General features: G+C 57.0%; 1 protein-coding gene and 1 pseudogene across 1 annotated transcript; both read left to right on the top strand.

Annotated features, from left to right (window-relative positions):
• Positions 1–307: 307 nt before the first annotated feature.
• Positions 308–9,615, top strand: NDUFA11 (NADH:ubiquinone oxidoreductase subunit A11). Its single transcript, XM_035284688.3, has 4 exons — positions 308–453; positions 7,261–7,353; positions 7,625–7,747; positions 9,438–9,615. The coding sequence occupies exons 1-4, from the start codon at positions 357–359 to the stop codon at positions 9,548–9,550; spliced, it is 426 nt and encodes a 141-aa protein (XP_035140579.1). The 5' UTR covers positions 308–356; the 3' UTR covers positions 9,551–9,615.
• A 24-nt stretch (positions 9,616–9,639) lies between these two features.
• On the top strand, positions 9,640–11,924 carry LOC144580757 (uncharacterized; annotated as a pseudogene).
• Positions 11,925–19,992: the final 8,068 nt, after the last annotated feature.

Raw genomic sequence — 19,992 nt, 5'->3', positions numbered from 1 at the left:
GGACCCTTCTCTAGATTAGTTCCCCTCTCCGGTAGTCAAACCCTCCCTAACCTAGGATTCCCTGAGCTGGGACTAGCGAAATCTGTCTGCACTGATCGCAGGCGTCCTCAGTTTCCCCCTCTGGAAATCGGCCTGGGGGTGCACGTGTGGCTCTCTTCCACTAGGCCTGTTCCCGGCGCGTGGGCGCGATCCTTGTCCATGTCCGCGGCTATCAATAAAGTTGCGCACTTGTTGCCGGCCTTCTCCCCCGGGAGGTTGCGCGCGCAGCCCAGGAAGTCTCGCGATAGCCAGCGGCGTCTGCCCTTGCACTTGCAAAGTCGACTGGGTCCCGCGGTGCGGGATACTGGCTGCCGGCTATGGCGCCGAGGATTATGAGTCAGTTCTGGGACATCCCCGATGGCACCGATTGCCACCGCAAAGCCGTCAGCACCACCGCTACTGGCACCGTCGTCGGTGGGTGCCGGTCGGGCCCCGAGAGTGGAGGGCCGGGGGCGCAGTGAGGTCGTGGGGTCACTGGGGGCTGTCTGAGTGGATCGAACGGAGCTGGGAGTCTCGCGGGTACGCACGTGGTCATTATCGGGGTGTCTTGGGCGGCCGTGGGGAGTTAATCTTGTGTGAAATGGATGTTGGCAGGTGGTCCAGCAGGGTTGGCATTGAGGGTCGTGACATGTGACAGACTAGTCCGTGGGGTCGTCTGAGGAGGTCCCAAGCGATCGCCAGACTCGGGGAAATTGTTGAGTGAGACAGGGCCATTATCAGGGTCCAAGGAGCTAGGGGACCGCGAGACTTTCCAACGGTTAACAAGATTGTTAGAGGGGGTCATGAGCCATGATTGGGGCATCTGAGGGCGGTACAGAAGTTTAAGAACGTTTTGGGGTGGAATGAGTTCATTTTGTGGTCAGGGGGTGCTGGGTGGTCAGGGATATCTGAAGCTTTTACTGGGACTGCCGGAGAGGTCCTAGAGGTGGATCGGGAGCTACTGAGGGTAGCCTTGCAGGGGAATCACAGGGACCCACAAGCCCTGGCATTCTCTTATAGGGGAGAACTCAGAGTCTTGTCCCTTCTAGCCTGAGCATTTCCTGGGCATCATGCCTTTAATTCTCAGCCCCAGGTTGGGACTCATCAGGTCCCAGATGGGGCTGGAAGTCTCCACTGATTAAGAATCTTTTTTTTTTTTTTTTTTTTGAGGGTGGGGAGAGGAGTTTTGCTCTTGTTGCCCAGGCTGGAGTGCAATGGTGCGATCTCAGCTCACCGCACCCTCTGCCTCCTGGGTTCAAGCGATTCTCCTGCCTCATTCTCCGGAGTAGCTGGGATTACTGGCATGCACCACTACCCTGACTAATTTTGTATTTTCAGTAGAGACAGGGTTTCTCCATCTTGGTCAAGCTGGTCTCGAACTCCCGACTTCAGGTGATCCGCCTGCCTAGCCCTCCCAAAGTACTGGGATTACAGGTGTGAGCCACAACACCTGGCCAAGAATCTTTACTCACTGGGCCAGGAGCGGTGGCTCACACCTGTAATCCAGCACTCAGGATGGATTGGGAAAGGTGGGAGGATTGATTGAGGCCAGGAGTTCCAGACCAGCCTGGGCAAAATAGCAAGATTCCCCATCTTTGCCAAAAAATTAAAAGGGGCCGGGCGTGGTGGCTCAGGCCTGTAATCCCAGCATTTTGGGAGGCCAAGGTGGGTGGATCACAAGGTGAGGCGTTCAAGACCAGCCTGGCCAATATAGTGAAACCCTGTCTCAACTAAAAATACAAAAATTAGCCAGGTGTGGTGGGGTGCGCCTGTAGTCCCAGCAACTTGGGAGGCTGAGACAGGAGAATCGCTTTGGCCCAGGAGTCTGAGACTGTAGTTTGCTATAACTATAACTGGACCATTGCACACCAGCCTGGGTGACAGAGCAAGATCCTGTCTCAAAAAAAAAAAATAACGGCGGGTGTGTGTATAAGCTGAGGAATCATTTCGGTCACCTCTGTATTTCCAGCATATGTAAAACTGGACCTGGCCACAGCTGCGGCTCCACCGGGAGGTGAATTAGGGCGTCGCTCCTGTATTTTGCATACTTATCCACAGTGAGACAGACCACTATTCTATCTCCATTTCTTGGAGCTAGGGACTGAAGTTTGGAGCATATTAACCGCCGCAGGGTTCTTCGAAGCTGGGCTGTGAATCCAGGTGGCTGACCTCCTCCTAGGGGTCTCTGAAGCGAGGAATGTTCCATCAGGTCCTTATGGAGGGTCTTCAGGAGAAAGGGCTCAAGGGGCCACCCAGGGGACAGGATCTGACACTGAGGACATGTATGTGAGAGAGAATGTGTGTGTTTTCCTCATGCATGAATACAACATGGGTGGGCTGCGGTCCCAGGAGGCCACTGGAGGAGACAGGTTGTCTCGCAGTGTGGTGCTGCTGAGTGAAGAGCCTCTGGGGCCAGGGGAGGCTTCCTAGAGGGTCTTAGAGGGGGAAGTGGGAAGTTTGTTTGTTTGTTTGTTTTGAGACAGAGTCTTGCTCTGTCATCCAGGCTTGAGTGCAGTGGCATGAATGATCTTGGCTCACTGCAACCTCCACCTCCTGGATTCCAGGGATTCTCCTGCCTCAGCCTCCCGAGTAGCTGGGACTACAGGCACCCGCCATCACGCCCTGCTAATTTTTGTATTTTTAGTAGAGACGGAGTTTCACCATATTGGCCAGGCTGGTTTGGAACTCCTGACCTTGTCATCTGCCCGCCTCAGCCTCCGAAAGTGCTGGATTACAGGCATGAGCCCCTGCACCCTGTGGTTTTTTTTTTTTTTTTAAGCTGGAGTTTTGCACGCCCAGGCTGGGGTGCAATGGTGCGATCTTGGCTCACCACAGCCTCCACCTCCCAGGTTCAAGCAGTTCTCCTGCCCAGCCTCCCAAGTAGCTGGGATTACAGGCACACGCCACCACGCCCAGCTAATTTTTGTATTTTTAGTAGACACAGGGTTTTACCACATTGGCCAGTCTGGTCTCCAACTCCTGCCCTCAGGTGATCCACCTGCCTCGGCCTCCCAGAGTGCTGGGATTACAGGTGTGAGCCACTGTGCCCAGCCAGAAGTGGGAACTTTTGACAGAGGTGCCATGTCAGGGGATCTCTGATGGTGTCGGATTTAGATGTAGGGGTGGTCAGTGGCTTCTGTGAACCCTCCAGAATGCCCAGGGGTCTTCGAGGGTAACATTTATTCTCCCTGATTTTTTGGTGGGGGGATACAGGGTCTCATTCTATCACACGTGTTGGAGTGCAGTGGTGCGATCTTGGCTCACTCCAAGCTCCACCTCACGTTCTCAAGCAATTCTCGTGCCTCAGCCTCCCAAGTAGCTGGGATTACAGGTACCCGACACCATGCCTGACAGATTTTTTATTTTTAGTAGAGATGGGGTTTCACCGTGTTGGCCAGGCTGGTCTCAAACCCCTGCCCTCAGGTGATCCGCCTGCCTCGGCCTCCCAAAGTGCTGGGATTACAGGCATGAGCCACCTCACAGCCTTCTCCCTAAATTCTTCCGCTCCACTTGGCTGAAACTTGCTTCTAGCTCTTCCCCTCACTGACCCACTCACTTGATTCCGGGGCTTCCCTCACTTCTCATCTGAGGAAGATAAATTGTTTCATGTCTGGCTTCCCTGAGTTGGGGACCCTGGGCAGTGGGAGACTATACTCAGGACCTGTGGGCATACGATAACTATGGATGGATGAATGAATGAAGCATCCTGTGGGCACCATTTGTGAGTGAATGTGGCACCTTGTTAGGTACTTGGTAACTTTGTGATTGAATGAATAAGTGAATGAGAGTTAGTCACTGAATGAATTCACAGTGCGTCTGGTGGTCACTGTGGGAGGCTCAGAGGGAACCAGCAGTGGCAGAGCAGAGGGAAGGGGGACTTTTGAAGGGCATGGGGGCTCCTGGAGGGGTGGATGTGGCAGGACACCACAGTTGGATGACAGCTGGGTAGAGTTGGCATGGGGCAGTCCTTGGCCTCTCTGGGATAATCAGGGGGTTGCAGCTCGCCCACTCCCAATGTAAGCACTTTGGAAGGGATGGAGGATGGTGGGCACACTCACCGTATCAGGTGTGGTCCATGAGCTGGGGGCCCCTTGGCCAGGACCACTGCATACGGGGGTGGCATAAGGAGGTTCCACCCAGAAGTCCCTCGGTGACTGGGTTCTGGGGGCATCACTGAGTCTTGTCAGTGGTTCCCCCTTGAGATGAGAGGGTTATGAGACTCTCATGGCTGGCCCAGCCCTAGATCAGGACTCAGCAGGTCCCAGCCAGGGCTGGTAGTCCCCTTTCATTAGGAATCGTCAAGGTTGGGCCCGGTGGTTCACGTCTGTAATCCCAGCACTCTGGGAGGCCGAGGCGGGTAGATCACCTGAGGTCAGGAGTTCGACACCACCATGGCCAATAGAGTGAAACGCTGTCCAGGCAGGAGAGCAGCTTGCAGTGAGCCGAGATTGTGCTGCTCTACTCCAGGCTGCGAAGAAGCTTCGTACTCCAGCCCTCTTCAGTTAGTAAATAAATAAATAAATAGGCCGGGCGCGGTGGCTCACGCCTGTAATCCCAGCACTCTGGGAGGCCGAGGTGGGCAGATCACAAGGGCCGGAGATGGAGTCCATCCTGGCCAACATGGGGAAACCTCATCTCTACTGAAAACACAATAATTAGCTGGGCGTGGTGGCACGTGCCTGTAATCCCAGCTACTTGGGTGGCTGAGGCAGGAGAATTGCTTGAACCAGGGAGTCTAAGGTCCCAGTGAGCTGAGATCATGCCACTGCACTCCAGCCTGGCAACAGAATGAGACTCCGTTTCAAAAATAAATAATTTGACAAATAAAAGAATCCGGCATGGGAGGACGTGTCTGTGTGTGTGTGTGTGTGTGTGTGTGTGTGTGTGCGTGCGCGCGCACTGGAGTGTGACTGAGGATGGGGCTGCTGGGCCAGGAGCAGGTGGCGAGGCCTGGGGTGGCCCTGTCCTGCACTCCAATAGCACCCCCTCCCCGCTGCAGTCCCTAGACCCGGCACTCCCTCTATCCACTTTTCTTTCTTCCTTTTTTTTTTTTTTTTTTTTTTTAAACAGAGTCTCACCCTTTCGCCCAGGCTGGAGTGCAGTGGTGTGATCTCGGCTCACTGCAACCTCCACCTCCAGGGTTCAAGCGACTCTCCTGCCTCAGCTTCCCAAGTAGCTGGGACTACAGACATGCGTTCCGACACCCAGCTAATTTTTGTATTTTTAATAGAGATAGGATTTCACCATGTCAATCAGGCTGATCTTGAACTCCTGACCTCAAATGATCCACCCACCTTGTCCTCTTAAAATGCTGGGATTACAGCTGTGAGCCACTGTGCCCAGTCCTCCATCCACATTTCTGAGATTGGGTAGGGATCCCAGGGGTCGGCGTGGGATTAGGAGAAACCAGATCCACAAGGCACTCCTTATATGTGATCCCTTTCTCTGTATCTTGGGCCTCAGTTTCCCAATCTGTGCTTGGGGTGAGCAGATAGGCCCTCCTCTGGGCTGCTCTGAATATGAACGTCACTGCTGGGTGTGGGAGTCCCCCCCCAGCCGCTCCTGAGGGACAGAACCACCATGAACTGAATTAGATATGAGGCTGGGGTGCTACTGGGGGGGTCACTACTAGGCCTAGAAAGTCCTCTGGGTCCAGCTGGTTGGGGAACGGGTGGAGCCCACTCCCCTGGGGCAGTCGTGGTGGGTGAAGCATGAGCTTTGGTGGGACCTGCCTGGCTTCCAGGCCGGCCAGGCTGGGTGACCTCAGGGGAATTGCTTTGCATCTCTGAGGTCCCTCGCCTCCTGTGAAGGAGGGGCTCACGGGGCTGAGCCCATTGGGCCCCGAGGAGGATCAGGGCCCTTGTGGCCCATCCTGTCCGTGGCAGTTCTGTTTTCTCTGGGTGGGCTGGCCCCAGGGGGTCCCTGCCTGCAACTAGGCCATGTTTCAAGGCTATAGGGAGAAAAGGGTGCTTGTCTGCCCTGAGCAGTGTCAGGCACGGGATGGGGGAGCCCGGCTTGCACCACCTCAATCTGCCTGTCCACTGTGGAGGGGCTTGTGAAGCTGGGCGGGCCCTGGCCTCACCCAGGACACCCCTAGACTCCCAGTGGGATCAGTGGTCTGGGATCAAACCTCTGTCCCCACCACCTACCTGGCCCTGGGTTCTGGGCCTGGCTTTTGCCCAGGCCCGTCATGCATAGAAACCAATGTTGGCCGGGCGCGGTGGCTCACGCCTGTAATCCCAGCACTTTGGGAGGCCGAGGCAGGTGGATCGCGAGGTCAAGAGATCGAGACCATCCTGGTCAACATGGTGAAACCCTGTCTCTACTAAAAATACAAAAAATTAGCTGGGCACGGTGGCGCGTGCCTGTAATCCCAGCCACTTAGGAGGCTGAGGGAGGAGAATTGCCTGAACCCAGGAGGCGGAGGTTACGGTGAGCCGAGATTGCGCCATTGCACTCCAGCCTGGGTAACAAGAGCGAAACTCCGTCTCAATAAAAAAAGAAAGAAAGAAAGAAACCAGTGTCAGTGGCAGGGTGACCAGAGGAGATGGCAGAGATGGAAAAGCTGACCCAAGTGGTGAGGCTGGGTGGCGGCCAGGCAGCCAGGTGTGCAGGACGAGCCCAGGCCCGAGCTGCTGGCAGGAGGGGGTCGAGAGTGACAAGGAGGAGGCGTTGGCAGCTGGGCAGGGAAGTGGGGCCGCTGCCAAGGGGGATTAGGCCCAGGACCCTGGGGCCCCACAGGAGAATAGAGCCATTGATGGGAACCTGGAGCTGAAGTTAGTGCCAGGGCCTGCTGGGGGCGCTGCTGAGCTGGTGCTGCGAGGTCAGAGGCAGCCACAGGACGGTCTGTGGCATGTGCTTATGCCCACTACGTGGAGGGGTGTCCGTCTGCCAGCCGCTACCCTGCCAGGGCCAGCGTGGGTCATGGGCACCCAGCGGGTGCTCTGCGGGAGCCAGTGCTGGTCAGGCTTGAGAAAGTGGCCAACAGAGGTAGGGAGGCCTGGGGGGAGTGGGAAAGAAGTGAGAGGCCCCACAACTTTGGAGCAGCAAACCCAAGTTCAAATCCAGCTCTGCCACTCAGCAGCCAGGGGCACCATGTGCAAAGAAGGGGTGCTACTGGAGCCACCTGGGGACATCGTGAGGACTGAGGGAAAGAGACCACCCTGTGGGCTTCCCAGCCCAGCGAGGGCTTCGCTGCAGTGGAGTCTGAGTGTCCTCCCTCCCCTCCCCTCCATCTCGCAGGTGGGACCGCTGCTGCTTACAGCGTCACACTCAATCCTGCCAACAACTTCCTTGATGGAGCACTCAGGGCCGGGCGGTACACATTCACTGGAGGTAAGTGAGCCGGGTTGGGCATGGCTGGGCCCTCTCCTGGCAGAGCCCCAGCTCTTGGAGCGCATTTGACAGCTGCGTCTTCCCCCTCACTCCCCAGCCCGCGTCCATGGTCCCCGCCACCAGGGGAAAGTGGGGTATTCCTTTATCGGGAACATGTGTAGGGTGGGGAGGCCCCGCGGCCGGCCCGTGGCATGTCTCCATTCAGATGCTGGCACAAGGCTCCCTCCTTGGGGCACGTGCTGAGCGTCCACTCCTCGCGTCTACCCCACAGCTGCCGTCGGGGCCGTGTTCGGCCTCACCTCCTGCATCACCGCCCAGGTCCGCCAGAAGCCCGATGACCCCCTGAACTACTTCCTTGGTGGCTGCGCCGGAGGCCTGACTGTGGGATCACGCGGTAAGTGGGCCCCACCCCACCCCACCCACCCTCCTCCCAGCGTGGCAGAACGACCCCTGACCCTGCTGCCCCTGCGCCCTCTCTTCCATCCCGGACAAGGAGCCAGGCAGCCCCCTTGAACCTCAGCCAGTTCAGTTATAGCCACAGCTGCTGCTGCTGAAGCACCTGCTGTGTACCACGGCGCTAGGGCCTCGGCTCGGCCGGCAGGCCCCTCCCTGTCCTACGCGTCTCCTCCCTGTCCTACGCGTCTCCTCCCCGCCTCTCCTCCTCACTCTGCTCCTGCCACACGGGCCTCCTTGCTGTCCCTCCAACATGCCAGGCACAGTCCTGCCCAGGGCCATTGCGCTGTTCACTGCCTGCAGAGCTGTTCCCTTCGCTGTCCTGAGCACCCTGTGTACAGGCCAGCATCCCCGCCACCCTCACTCCATGCCCCTTCCATCTGCCATGGCTTGTCAGAGGACACAGGTCACTGCCCATCTCCACCACTGGCCAGTGAGTCAGCGAGGAGGTCCCCGCCCTGCCACCTCTCTCCCTGCACCTGGAGCCCTGCAGGGGAGCTTCCCCCGCAGGCTTCACTTTACAGATACGGGTATTAGGACTCAGGGAGGGAATGAAGTGGCCCGAGGCCACCTGGGGGAGAAGTGGCCTTCTTTGTAGCCAGCAGAGGGTGCAGCCCTGGTGGAGGAGGCCTGCCTGGCCCAGGGAAGCCCGCCTGGAGCATGAGCCAGACCCCACTCCTTCAGCCCTCCCACGGGCCCGGGCTTGGGGTCAGTGCCCGCCTGTGCCCCTGGCCGACCCCCAGCCTACCAGGGCTCAGGCCCTCAGGCTGTCACTGCCGGAAGAGCCTGGCTGTTCACCGCTCTGTAAAGGCTGTAAAGACTCGGGCCCTCAGGGCCCGCAGGAGGAGTGAGTGGTGAGCCCACTTGGCCGAGCCGCTCTGGCCTGGCACGTTGGGAGTGATGGATGGCAGGTTCCAGGCAGGCAGACAGGGAGGGTGCGAGGGCAGGGCCTACGCCATCACTGCACCTCTGCGACAAGACCTTGGGGCGGCCGCACCCCACCCCGGCTTCCACCAGAACTGGTCAGAGGTTGGAGGTAGGTTGAGATTTTGACTGTTGCCCAGGCCTGGCTGGAACTGTTCCCTGCCCCCAGGCCAGCCTCCTTGTCTCTCTTCAAAACCTGTAAGTCCCTGGTTCGTGGAAAACGCCTCCTTCCTCCTCTGGCCCAGAAGCTTCAGGGCAGGAGGGCCGGGGAAAGCAGGAGCACTGTCTGGGCTCCTCGGTACACAGACCATGAGGCAGATGGTGTGGCCTGGCCTTGGCGTCCATGGGCAGAGGAGAGACGGAGACACACCGACGTGTCACCACTGCCTGGTGTCCAGCCTTGCCCCAGCCCCAGCCGGGGGCAGCATGGTGTTTCTCTCGCAGGGGGCAGTCGGCGTGGGGTGGGACCAGGACCCACAGCCTTGGTTCCTGCTGGGAAGCCACCTGGACTCGGGCCCCCTCTGCACCTCAGTTTCCACATCAGAGTCTAGGGCCTTCTTCCTAAGTGACTTAATCCCTGAAGAGAGTGTCCTGTCAGGGGTCTCAGTCTGGCTGCCAGGGTGGGCACCGGGCAGTGGTGACCCATCGTGAGCATCTTGGTCCAGCCCTGCCCCAGCAGGGCCTGACATCACCTCCCCACTCGGCAGTGCGGAACTACGAGGTCGGCGCCGCCTGCTGTGTGTACTTCGGCATCGCAGCCGCCCTGTTCAAGATGGGCCGGCTAGAGGGCTGGCAGCTGTTCCCAAAACCCAGAGAGTGAGCCCTGCGCCTGCCGGGACCTCCAGCCTGCAGAACGCATCCAGAAATAAATTCCGTGTCTGTGTGTGTCAGTGTCCGGAGGGCTTGGTGATGGCGACACTGCGGCCGGCCAGTGAGGGCGGATCCGGGCGGGAGTGAGGAAGGGAGATAAGATAAGGCCCCCTGCACACGCGCCTGCCTGCCGCCTGCCATCTCTGCCAAGGGTACCAGCCTGGCCCTGCAGAACTGGGATTGCATCGGGCTGGGGCCACCTGGAGCCGCAGAGGGGAGACTTGGCTGGGACACGCCCCCACCTCTGTACCTCCTCCACCAGTTCCCAGGGCAGGGCGGGAGCGTGCAAGTGACCTGCCAGTAAGTGGAAACTGGGCCCCAACGCCCACGGCCCTGCCCTCGGTGCTGTCGACTCCAGTCACAGCCCCGATGCAGATCATGAGCCATCCCTTCTCTGGGCCTGTCCCCAAAGCCAACAGCATGTGGAGAACACGCCCAGGCCCCATCTCCAAATTCCTGGGCACTGGAGCGGAGAGCCCCAGACAGGTTGGCCCAGCAGCTGTCCCCATCTGGCAGGTCACTTGGAGCCCCTGGGGCTGGGGCAGAGCAGGACAGGAGCCCCCTCAGGACCTAGCTGGTGGCAGCGACAAGGGAAATAATTGTGATTCCTTCCCGCCACCGCCTGTCAGGCCTGGTGATTTAAGCAGCCCTGGAGTGCTGGCGCCACCCAAGCCCTTTCTCCAGACCTGGCTCAGGCTCCCTGGTAGCTGGAGAGGAAGCCTACGAGTTCCAACATGCCACGGTGGGCTGTAAATGAGGGCGCTCCAGGCTCCACCCAGGGGAGCAGAGCTGTGCACAGCCCCGGCTGGGATGGATTGGGGCCTGCTGGTGGGCCAGGACAGCAGGAGCTGGCCGGCTGCTGCGGCCCTCCTTTCCCCTCCTTTCCCCTCCTCACCCGTGTCTGGCCCCATCTCTTTCCTTTTCTCAAGCCCACCCATGGGGCCTCGATGTGGTGAAAAGCCAACTTCACTTTCAGCCTCATCTCCTCTGTCAGCCCCAAGTAGAAACAGCCTGGAACTCCCAGGCCCGAGCAGTCCTCCTGCCTCAGCCTCCCAAGTACCTGGTGCGGCCACCGCCACTATGCCTGGCGTATTTTAAAAAATATTTTGTAGGCTGGGCATGGTGGTTTGAACCTGTAATCCCAGCACCTTGGGCAGTCAGGTGGGAGGACTGCTTGAGGCCAGGAGTCTGGGACCAGCCTGGCAACACAGTGAGACCCTGTCTCTGCTTAAAAAATTGTCTTTTTGTGACTCAAGCTGGGGGGCAGTGGCAGGATCTCGGCTCCCGGGAACCTTGACCTCCCGGCTCATGTGACCCTCTCATCTCAGCCTCCCGGGTAGCTGGGACTGCAGGTGTACACCACCCCAGCCAGCTAATTGTTTTTATTTTTGTTTTTTGTAGAGACGGGTTCTCACTGTGTTGTGCAGGCTGGTCTCAAACTCCTGGCCTTGACCAATCCTCCCTCCTCAGCTTCCCAAAGTGCTGGGATTATAGGCATGAGCCACTGTGCCCGGCCACCCTGTGTGGAGAGAGCACACATGTTCCCGTGTGTTCCAGCTCAAGCGGGGCAACACAACAGCTCACGGTCACTTGCACCTCCGGGGCTGGGGGCCTGGGCCTGGGCTGGGGCTCCCTGAGAAAGGGTAGACACCCACCACAAGCCAGGAGGGGCGGGGGCCCTGTCTAAGCCCTAACAGAGTCGTCATTAAAACAGGCTCTGGGTTCAGATCCCACCACTTGATTCTTCCCTTGTGCCCTCGGAAGACAGCAACACCCAGGCCTTAGCTTTCCCACATAGTAAATGGGAATAAGGGCCTTTCAAAGATGCCCCACAAAGAAGAAAGATGATTCAGCTCCATGCAGGCATCCCGTCCACTCCAGGGCACCAGCCTCTGTCTCCACTGTGGCCGGCAGGGGGCAGCACCCACCACAGCACAGCCTGCCAGCGTGAGCCCAAAAGGTCATCCCCATGCCCCCGGCCCCAAGGTGACACAGGCGTCAGATTCCATCCCTTCCTCCACATTGCAGGCCTTTCTCTGTCTCCTTATCCCCTTCCTTCTCCTGCATTCTGCCCGCAGCAGCTGAGAGGTGACAGCTTCTAGGAATAGGCAACCCAGCCCCAAATCTGCAGCCAAGGACCCTAAGGACCGTACGGGAGAAAGGACCAGTCCAAGCTCCCACGACAGTCACCCTTAGCCCTGCACTAAGGCCGCTTCTGGGGCCGGTTCCATGCACTAAGGCCCAGGGTGGGGGAGGTGCTGGAAATGTAAAGGCAACAAGCCCCATTCATCCCCAGCCACAGTTGCCCCCTGCGTTCACGGGAGCCGAGGGCTCAGACCAGGGGCTTTGCCCACCCAGGCCATTCCGGGCCACCCGCCAGGGTTGGCGCAGGCCTGCCAGCTCCCCTCCAACCCCGCCTGCAGGACAGGCCCCCCAGAATGGAACAGGAGGGGGCGGCCGCTTGCTGGGCTCCAGGGAGCCCCAAAGCCCAGGCCCCCTGGCCCATAAACATTTACTAGGTTGTGGAGGACTGACATCACTCCTGCCCCACACGCAGGAGGACCCCCATCTGGAATATCTGCCCCCGCGGGCTCCCTGGGGGGCAGTGGGGGACCCTTCTGGAGTTTTCCCCGAACTTGACAGCATTCTTCCCAGCCCCAGACAGTCAGGGCTGGGACTGAGGAGGGGCAGAGCCTCTCTGGGGAGCTAGGAGGGCTTCCTAGAGGAAGAGGCGGTGCAGCAGAGAGGGCCCAAAGATGAAGAGGATTTTCCAGGTGTGCCCAGCAGGAGGGTGGTCCAGGCAGAGCACACAGCAACAGCAAAAGGCCTGCTGGCAGGGAGAGCAGTGGGCGATCAGCCGTCTCCTGGCCAAGGAGAGGTCCTGGGGGCTGCGGGGCGCGCACTTGCTTCCCAGAACCCAGTCCTGGAGACGCCCCCAGCAGAGGCAAGGCTCCAAGAACACGCCTGTAATCCCAGCACTTTGGGAGGCTGAGACGGGCAGATCACTTGAGGTCAGGAGTTTGAGGCCATCCTGGCCAACACAATAAAACCCCATTAGAATGAGTGAGACTTGGCCTCAAAAAATAAAAATAATGGCTGGGCGCGGTGGCTCACGCCTGTAATCCCAGCACTTTGGGAGGCCGAGGCGGGTGGATCACGAGGTCAAGAGATCGAGACCATCCTGGTCAACATGGTGAAACCCCGTCTCTACTAAAAATACAAAAATTAGCTGGGCATGGTGGCGCGTGCCTGTAATCCCAGCCACTCAGGAGGCTGAGGCAGGAGAATTGCCTGAACCCAGGAGGCGGAGGTTGCTGTGAGCCGAGATCGCGCCATTGCACTCCAGCCTGGGTGACGAGCGAAACTCCGTCTCAAAAAATAATAATAATAAAAGTGGCCTGGGCTGGCGCTGACCCAGTCCCTCCAGGCCCTGCTGTCAGGGGTCTCTACGCTCTTAGCAAGCCAAGGAAACGTTCATAAGACCAAAAAAACGGGGGTGGGGAGGGGAGCATCAAGCTTTCCCACCTGCCAGGCAGGCACAGTTACTATTTTTCGGCTCATTGTAGTTCTTTATGCAGCCCTGCGTGAGCTCTGTAAGGCATTAGTCCTATTTTACAGATGAGGAAACTGAGGCCCAGGAGATGCACGTAGCAGACACTACAAGAAATATTACTTTGGGGCGGGGCTCTGTGGCTGATGCCTATAATCCAGGCACTTTGGGAGGTTGAGGTGGGCAGATCATGACGTCAGGGGTTCAAGACCAGCCTGACCAAGATGGTGAAACTCTGTCTCTACTGAAAATACAAAAATTAGCCAGGTGTTTTGGCGGGTGCCTTAATCCCAGCTACTCAGGAGGCTGAGGCAAGAGAATCGCTTGAACCCGAGAGGCAGAGGTTGCAGTGAGCCGAGATCACGCCATTGCTCTCCAGCCTGGGCAACAGAGCAGGACTCTGTCTCAAGAAAAGAAAAAGTGTTACTTCTTCTCCTAATAACAGCCATTTGGAAAATGGCAAGTTGTTCCTTTAAGACTTTCTAAGTGGTCTCAGCGATTGGAACGAAAACACCCCAGTGAGGAAAGGAAGGTGTTCTCGCCCCCAGCTTGAGCACAGCTGTACCCCCACAAGCTCCTTTAAACTTGTGTTCAGTGCGGGCTGCGGGTTCCTAGAAATGTGTTTGACATGATTGGGATGGGACACAGGTGAGAGGACCCCCTGGGGCTGACACGTGCCCCTCCTTGGGGCTGGAGGGCTGGTCCTGCCCTCCCGAATCTCAACCTCCTTGGCCTTCAGAATCTCCCAAATCTGCCTCTGGTCTGATCCCATCATCGAGACAAACCTAGTCCCCTCCACCCTGGTCACCCTGCTACCCTCTGAGCGTCCCACAGTCTGTCCTCCCCACAGCAGCCAGAAGGCGCCTGTGCGTCCCTAACTCAGGTCCCGCTCCTCCTCTGCCCACAGCCCTCCATGGCTCCCACCTCCCTTGGGGAAAAAGCCCAAGTCCTCTCTACAGCCCACCAGGCCCTGCAGTCCCGCCCCGTCCCCTCCCCCCACTCCCCTCTTCACTGCTCCAGCCCCACGAGCCTCCTCCCTCTTCCTCCAACAATCCAGGCACAGTCCTGCCCCAGGGCCTTTGCATAGGCTGTGTCCTCTGCCTGCAATGCCTGTCCCCCAGATGTCCTGAGCTCACCCCTCACCTCCTTCAGTCCTCAGCTCACAAGCCACGTCCTCATCCATCCCCCACCCCGAGGCCAGCAACACTGCACACCCATTTGCCTTGTAGTTTTGCCCATAGCCCGTGCCAGCTTCTAAATCCCATATCACCATCGCGTGTGTTGTTTACATGTGCAGAGGGCTGGGACATATCCTGGCTGTTACATCCTCTGCTTACACCCCGGCACCCGGCCGAGAAATGCAGCAGAGCCAGAGAACTATGTGCGGAATGAATGAATGGATAAACAAATGAATGAATCTCTAGGTCTGCAAAGGGTGGGAGGTTCAGAGGTGGGGCCTGAGAACCACTGGGGGGCGGCTGTGCACCCTGCCTGGCCCTACTGCGACGTCTGGGTGGCGTGGACTCTGGGCAGGGGATCAGGGTCCTTCTCACCCTCCGCCTAATGAGATGATGGCTGTAGTGAAGCGAGGGAAGGCAGAGGGAGAGAAGCCCTCCAGACCCGGGGGCAAGACTCAGAATTCATTCAACAAACAGTCCTGTGCAGCGTAACAGCATTTCCATCACTGACCGCCGCATATGTGAAGGGGGTCCCGTTAGATTTTATTTTATTTTTTTGAGACAGACTCTCTCGCCCAGGGCTTCAAGCCATTCTCCTGCCTCAGCCTCCCGAGTAGCTGGGATTACAGGCACCCACCACCACACCCGGGGAATTTTTGTTTTTTGTTTTTGGAGACGGAGTTTCGTTCTTGTGGCCCAGACTGGAGTGCAGTGGCGCGATCTCAGCTCACCGCAACCTCCACCTTGAAGGTTAAAGCGATTCTCCTGCCTCAACCTCCCGAGTAGCTGGGATTACAGGCATGCACCACCATGCCTGGCTAACTTAAGTATTTTTAGTAGGGACAGGGTTTCCTCAAGTTGGCCAGGCTGGTCTCGAACTCCTGATCTCATGTGATCTCCCCGCCTCAGCCTCCCAAGGTGCTGGGATTACGGGCATGAGCCACTGTGTCCAGCTCCCACATTTATTTTATTTTATCTTATTTTTGAGACAGAGTCTCACTCTGTCCCCAGGCTGGAGTGCAGTGGCACAATTTCAGCTCACTGCAGCTTCTGTGTACCAGGTTCAAGTGATTCTCCTGCCTTAGCCTCCTGACTAGCTGGGATTACAGGCGTGCGCCAGCACACCCAGCTGACTTTTGTATTTTTTTATTTTTTATTTTATAAGCTGTTTCAGAGCCAACTTTTGTATGTTTTTTTTTTAAAGACGGGGTTTCACCATGTTGGTCAGGCTGGTCTTGAACTCCTGACCTCAGGTGATCTGCCCAGCTGCCCTGGCCTCCAAAGTGCTTGGATTACAGGCATGAGCCTCTGCGCCAGCTTCCATAAGATTTTCTATCTTACCTTTACTGTACTTTCCTGCACGTGGGTGTTTGGAGACAGATGCTGACCGTGTCACAGTTGCCTGTGCTTTCCTGCGTGTGGGTGTTTGGAGACAGATGCTGACCGTGTCACAGTTGCCTGTGCTTTCCTGCGTGTGGGTGTTTGGAGACAGATGCTGACCGTGTCACAGTTGCCTGCGGTATTCAGTTCAGTTACGTGCTGTGCAGATTTATAGTCTAGGGTCCCATAACTCCCGGTGTGCAGCAGACCCTACCCTCCGGGTGTGCGTACGCTAGGGTGCTCGCGTCGTGGCAACATCGTCTAATGACGAATGTCTCAGAACACGTACCCATCAGGAAGCAACTACTGACTGTATTTTTTTTTTTTTTTTGAGATGGAGTTTGAAACCAGCCTGGCCAACATGGCAAAACTCCATCTCTACTAAAAATGCAATAATTAGCCGGGTGTGGTGGTGCGTGCCTGTAATCCCAGCTACTTGGGAGGCTGAGGCAGGAGAATCGCTTGAGCCCCGGAGGCAGAGATTGCAGTGAGCTGAGATGGCATCACTGCACTCCAACCTGAGGATAGAGCAAGACTCTGTCTCCAAAATATCAATCAATCAATCAATCAAATTAGCCAGGCATCATGGCATGAGCCTGTAACCCCAGCTACCTGGGAGGCTGAGGCAAGAGAATCGTTTGAACTCAGGAGACGGAGGTTGCAGTGAACTGAGATTGTGTCACTGCACTCCAGCCTGGGGGGTAGAGCAAGACTCTGTCTCCAAAATAAATAAATGAAAATAAATAAATAAATAAATGAAATTAGCCAGGCATGGTGGCATGAGCCTGTAATCCCAGTTACCTGGGAGGCTGAGGCAAGAGAATCGCTTGAACCCAGGAGGTGGCGGTTGCGGTGAGCCGAGATCACGCCACTATACTCCAGCCTGATGATGGTCCAGCCTGGGGTTGGAATATTACACTGTCGTTACAAAAGAGGGGCGAGTTCTGCACCCAAAGAAAAGGCATCCGAGCCGCATTGTCAGGAGGCAGCTATAGTTCGAGATGTTTCCGTGGGGAAAAGAAAAAGCGGAACACGGCTGGAGGGAGAAACGAGAAACAAGCAGCAGCCTCTGGGGACGGCGAGGGGCTCGGGCGGCTGAGACTCTAATCACCCTCTGGAATCTTTTCAATTCTCTGGCACGAGTCTGTTTTACCTCTAAAAGAAGGAAGGTAAACTGTACAATGTATTCTAGAAAGACTGCTGAGAAAAAAAAAGGGGGCAAAATAGAAGACTTTGGATGGGTTTGAAAAAGCTGGGGTGGGGGTGGGGTGGCTGTAGATTCCAGGCCAGGCCATCGCTCTGCCTGCAGCCCCTGTGTTTGGGCTGAATCCCCCAGCAGGCCCCCTGCGAGGCCCCCCAGAGCCCTGTCCTTGCCCTGGCTCACACCTTTTCTACTCTGGTTCAGCGAGGCCTCAGAGCCCAGTGGGGACCCCCCCAGAAGGTGAGATGTGGACTGGGCTGGGGCCAGGGACAGGGCTAGGCCTGCTGGAGCCCCTTGCAGCTCGGCCTGACCACCCAGCTTTCCAGAGCCTGAGGGGAGGCTGGGCTGGCTCAGAGGAGGGACGTGTGCATGCCAGTGGTGGGGCTGGGGGCCAAACCAGGTCCCTATGGACGCCCACACTCTGAGGAGGACCACGGCAAGTGGAGGGAGGGTAGCTAGAGAGGAGCTATGTAGGGAGGGAGGCCAGGGCTGCTGTGCCTCAGTTTCCCCATGGGCCAAGTGGCTCACTGGCTGCGTGGCCCTTGTGGACACATGCTCGAGATGAACCGGGACCAGGGAACTATGATGCCCAGTCAGGTATGACAAGTGGGGGAGGCAAGTCCTGCTCCAGCTTTTGGAGTCCTGAAGTAATGAGTGACCCAGCTTTGGGCTTTAAGGCTGGAGCCTCCCACCAGAACCCAGCCAGGACGACTTCCCATCCCCTTTCCTAAGATTTCTATCCACAGTCTACCCCCTCTACCTCCTGCTGTGCTTTGATGGGGACCCTGTGGGCACAGGGATGTGGCATGCCCAAGGCATTTGGGGCTCTGGTCACGTCTTTTTTAGAGGTCTCGCTCTGTCACCCAGGCTGGAGTCCAGTGGCAGGATCATAGCTCACTACAGTCTGGACCTCCTGGGCTCAAGTGATTCTCCCACCTCAGCCTCCTGAGTAGCTGGGACTACAGGTGTGCGCCACCACAGCTAGCTTCAGCCCCCCTTTTTGAGTGGCTCTTTTGGGGGTATCATAGTGGGCCAGTGTTGCTCCCAGGGGTCTTTGCCAGGAAAAGGGAAGCGTTTGGCCCAGAAGTGCCTGTCTACGGTGGGAGCACGATGTGCAGCTGGCCATGGTGGCTCACGCCTGTAATCCCAGCACTTTTGGGAGGCTGAAGCAGGAGGATCACTTGAGGCCAGGATTTCAAGCCTGGGCAACATAGTGAGACTCTATCTCTCCAAAAAATTCAGAAATAGGCCAGGTGTGGTTCATGCCTGTAGTCCCAGCTTCTTGGGAGGCTGAGGCAGGAGGAACATTTGAACCCAGGAGTTTGAGGTTGCAGTGAGCTATGATCTCACTACTGCACTCCAATCTGGGCAACAAGGCAAGACCCTGTCTTCTTCTTATTATTATTTTTTTTTTTTTGAGATGGAGTTTCACTTTTGTCACCAGGCTGGAGTGCAGTGTCGTGATCTTGGCTCACTGCAACCTCCACCTCCTGGGTTCAAAGGATTCTCCTGCCTCAGCCTCCCCAGTAGCTGGGACTACAGGTGCACACCACCACAACCAGTTAATTTTTGTATTTTTTTTTTTTTTGAGACGGAGTTTCGCTCTTCTTACCCAGGCTGGAGTGCAATGGCACGATCTCGGCTCACCGCAACCTCCGCCTCCTGGGTTCAGGCAATTCTCCTGCCTCAGCCTCCTGAGTAGCTGGAATTACAGGCATGTGCCACCATGCCCAGCTAATTTTTTTGTATTTTTAGTAGAGACAGCATGTTGACCAGGATGGTCTCAATCTCTTGACCTCGTGATCCACCCGCCTCGGCCTCCCAAAGTGCTGGGATTACAGGCATGAGCCACCGCGTCCGGCCCAATTTTTGTATTTTTAGTAGAGGGTTTTCACCATGTTGGCCAGGATGATCTCAATCTTTTGGCCTCGTGATCCACCCGCCTTGGCCTCCCAAAGTGCTGGGATTACAGCCGTGAGCCGCTGCGCCCGGCCCGGGACATCTTTAATTTGCCTAAGGTTTTTGTTTGTCTGTTTTTGTTTTTGTTTTGTTTTGCTTTGTTTTTTTAATTGAGATGGAGTTTCGCTTTTGTTACCCAGGCAGCAGCACGATCTCAGGTCACTGCAACCTCCACCTCCCGGGTTCAAGCAATTCTCCTGCCTCAGCCTCCCAAAAGTAGCTGGGATTACCGATGTGCACCACCATGCCTAGCTAATTTTGTATTTTTAGTAGAAACGGGGTTTCACCATGTTGTCCAGGCTGGTCTCAAACTCTTGACCTCAGGGGATCCGCCCACCTCGGCCTCCCAAAGTGCTGGGATTACAGGCAGGAGCCACCACGCCATCCTTGTCTGTTTTTTTAAGAGACAGGCTCTCCCTTTGTCACCAGGCTGGAGTTCATGGTGCACCATAGCTCACTGCAGCTCCCAGTGCCTGGGCTCCAGCCATCCTCCACCTCAGCCACCCAAGTAGCTGGGACTACAGGTGTGCGCCACCACACCCTGATATTATTTTATTTTGTAGAGATGGGGTCTCCCCACCTTGCCCAGGTTGGTCTCCTACTCCTGGGCTCAAGCTATGTGCCTGCCTCAGCCTCCCAAAGTACAGTGATTATAGGCGTGAGCCACTGTACTTGGCTAATTAGCCTAAAATTTTAAATAAACACTGGCTGACCCTCCTCTGGGGTCCCAAGCACAGTTCCAGCACCTTCTGTACGTGATTTCTCTGCCATCTCTGTTACGAGGGAGGTGCTGGTGTCTCATTTTTACAGATGGGGAAAACAAGGCTCAGCGAGGCATAGCTACTTACCCAGGGTCACACAGCAAATGGGTGCAGAGCTGGGCAGCTATGACTGACACCGGAGCACGTCTGTCCATTGCGAGCTGGACCTTGCCCAAGACAGACCGAGTCCCCACTCCCAAGGTGCACAGCCCAGCGGGGGCTGAGTACACAACACGTAACTGGGCAGTTACATGTAACTCGGGCAGAGCAGGGTGTGATGAGGTCATACAGGCAGATGGAGACCCAGAGCAGGTACCTGACCCATGCAGGGTGTCCAAAGAGGATTCCAGGGGAAGGGAAAAG

This window comes from Callithrix jacchus, chromosome 22 (assembly GCF_049354715.1).
Source record: "Callithrix jacchus isolate 240 chromosome 22, calJac240_pri, whole genome shotgun sequence".
Classification (NCBI taxonomy): domain Eukaryota; kingdom Metazoa; phylum Chordata; class Mammalia; order Primates; family Cebidae; genus Callithrix; species Callithrix jacchus.
This window is presented reverse-complemented; position numbering and strand designations above follow the sequence as displayed.

Bases quoted from the DNA above. Each gene is read 5' to 3' on its own strand.
- NDUFA11 (XM_035284688.3), top strand. From the start codon at position 357: ATGGCGCCGAGGATTATGAGTCAGTTCTGGGACATCCCCGATGGCACC. The intron at 454-7,260 runs GTGGGTGCCGGT...TCCATCTCGCAG, and splicing joins CGCTACTGGCACCGTCGTCG to GTGGGACCGCTGCTGCTTAC. The intron at 7,748-9,437 runs GTAAGTGGGCCC...CCCACTCGGCAG, and splicing joins CCTGACTGTGGGATCACGCG to TGCGGAACTACGAGGTCGGC.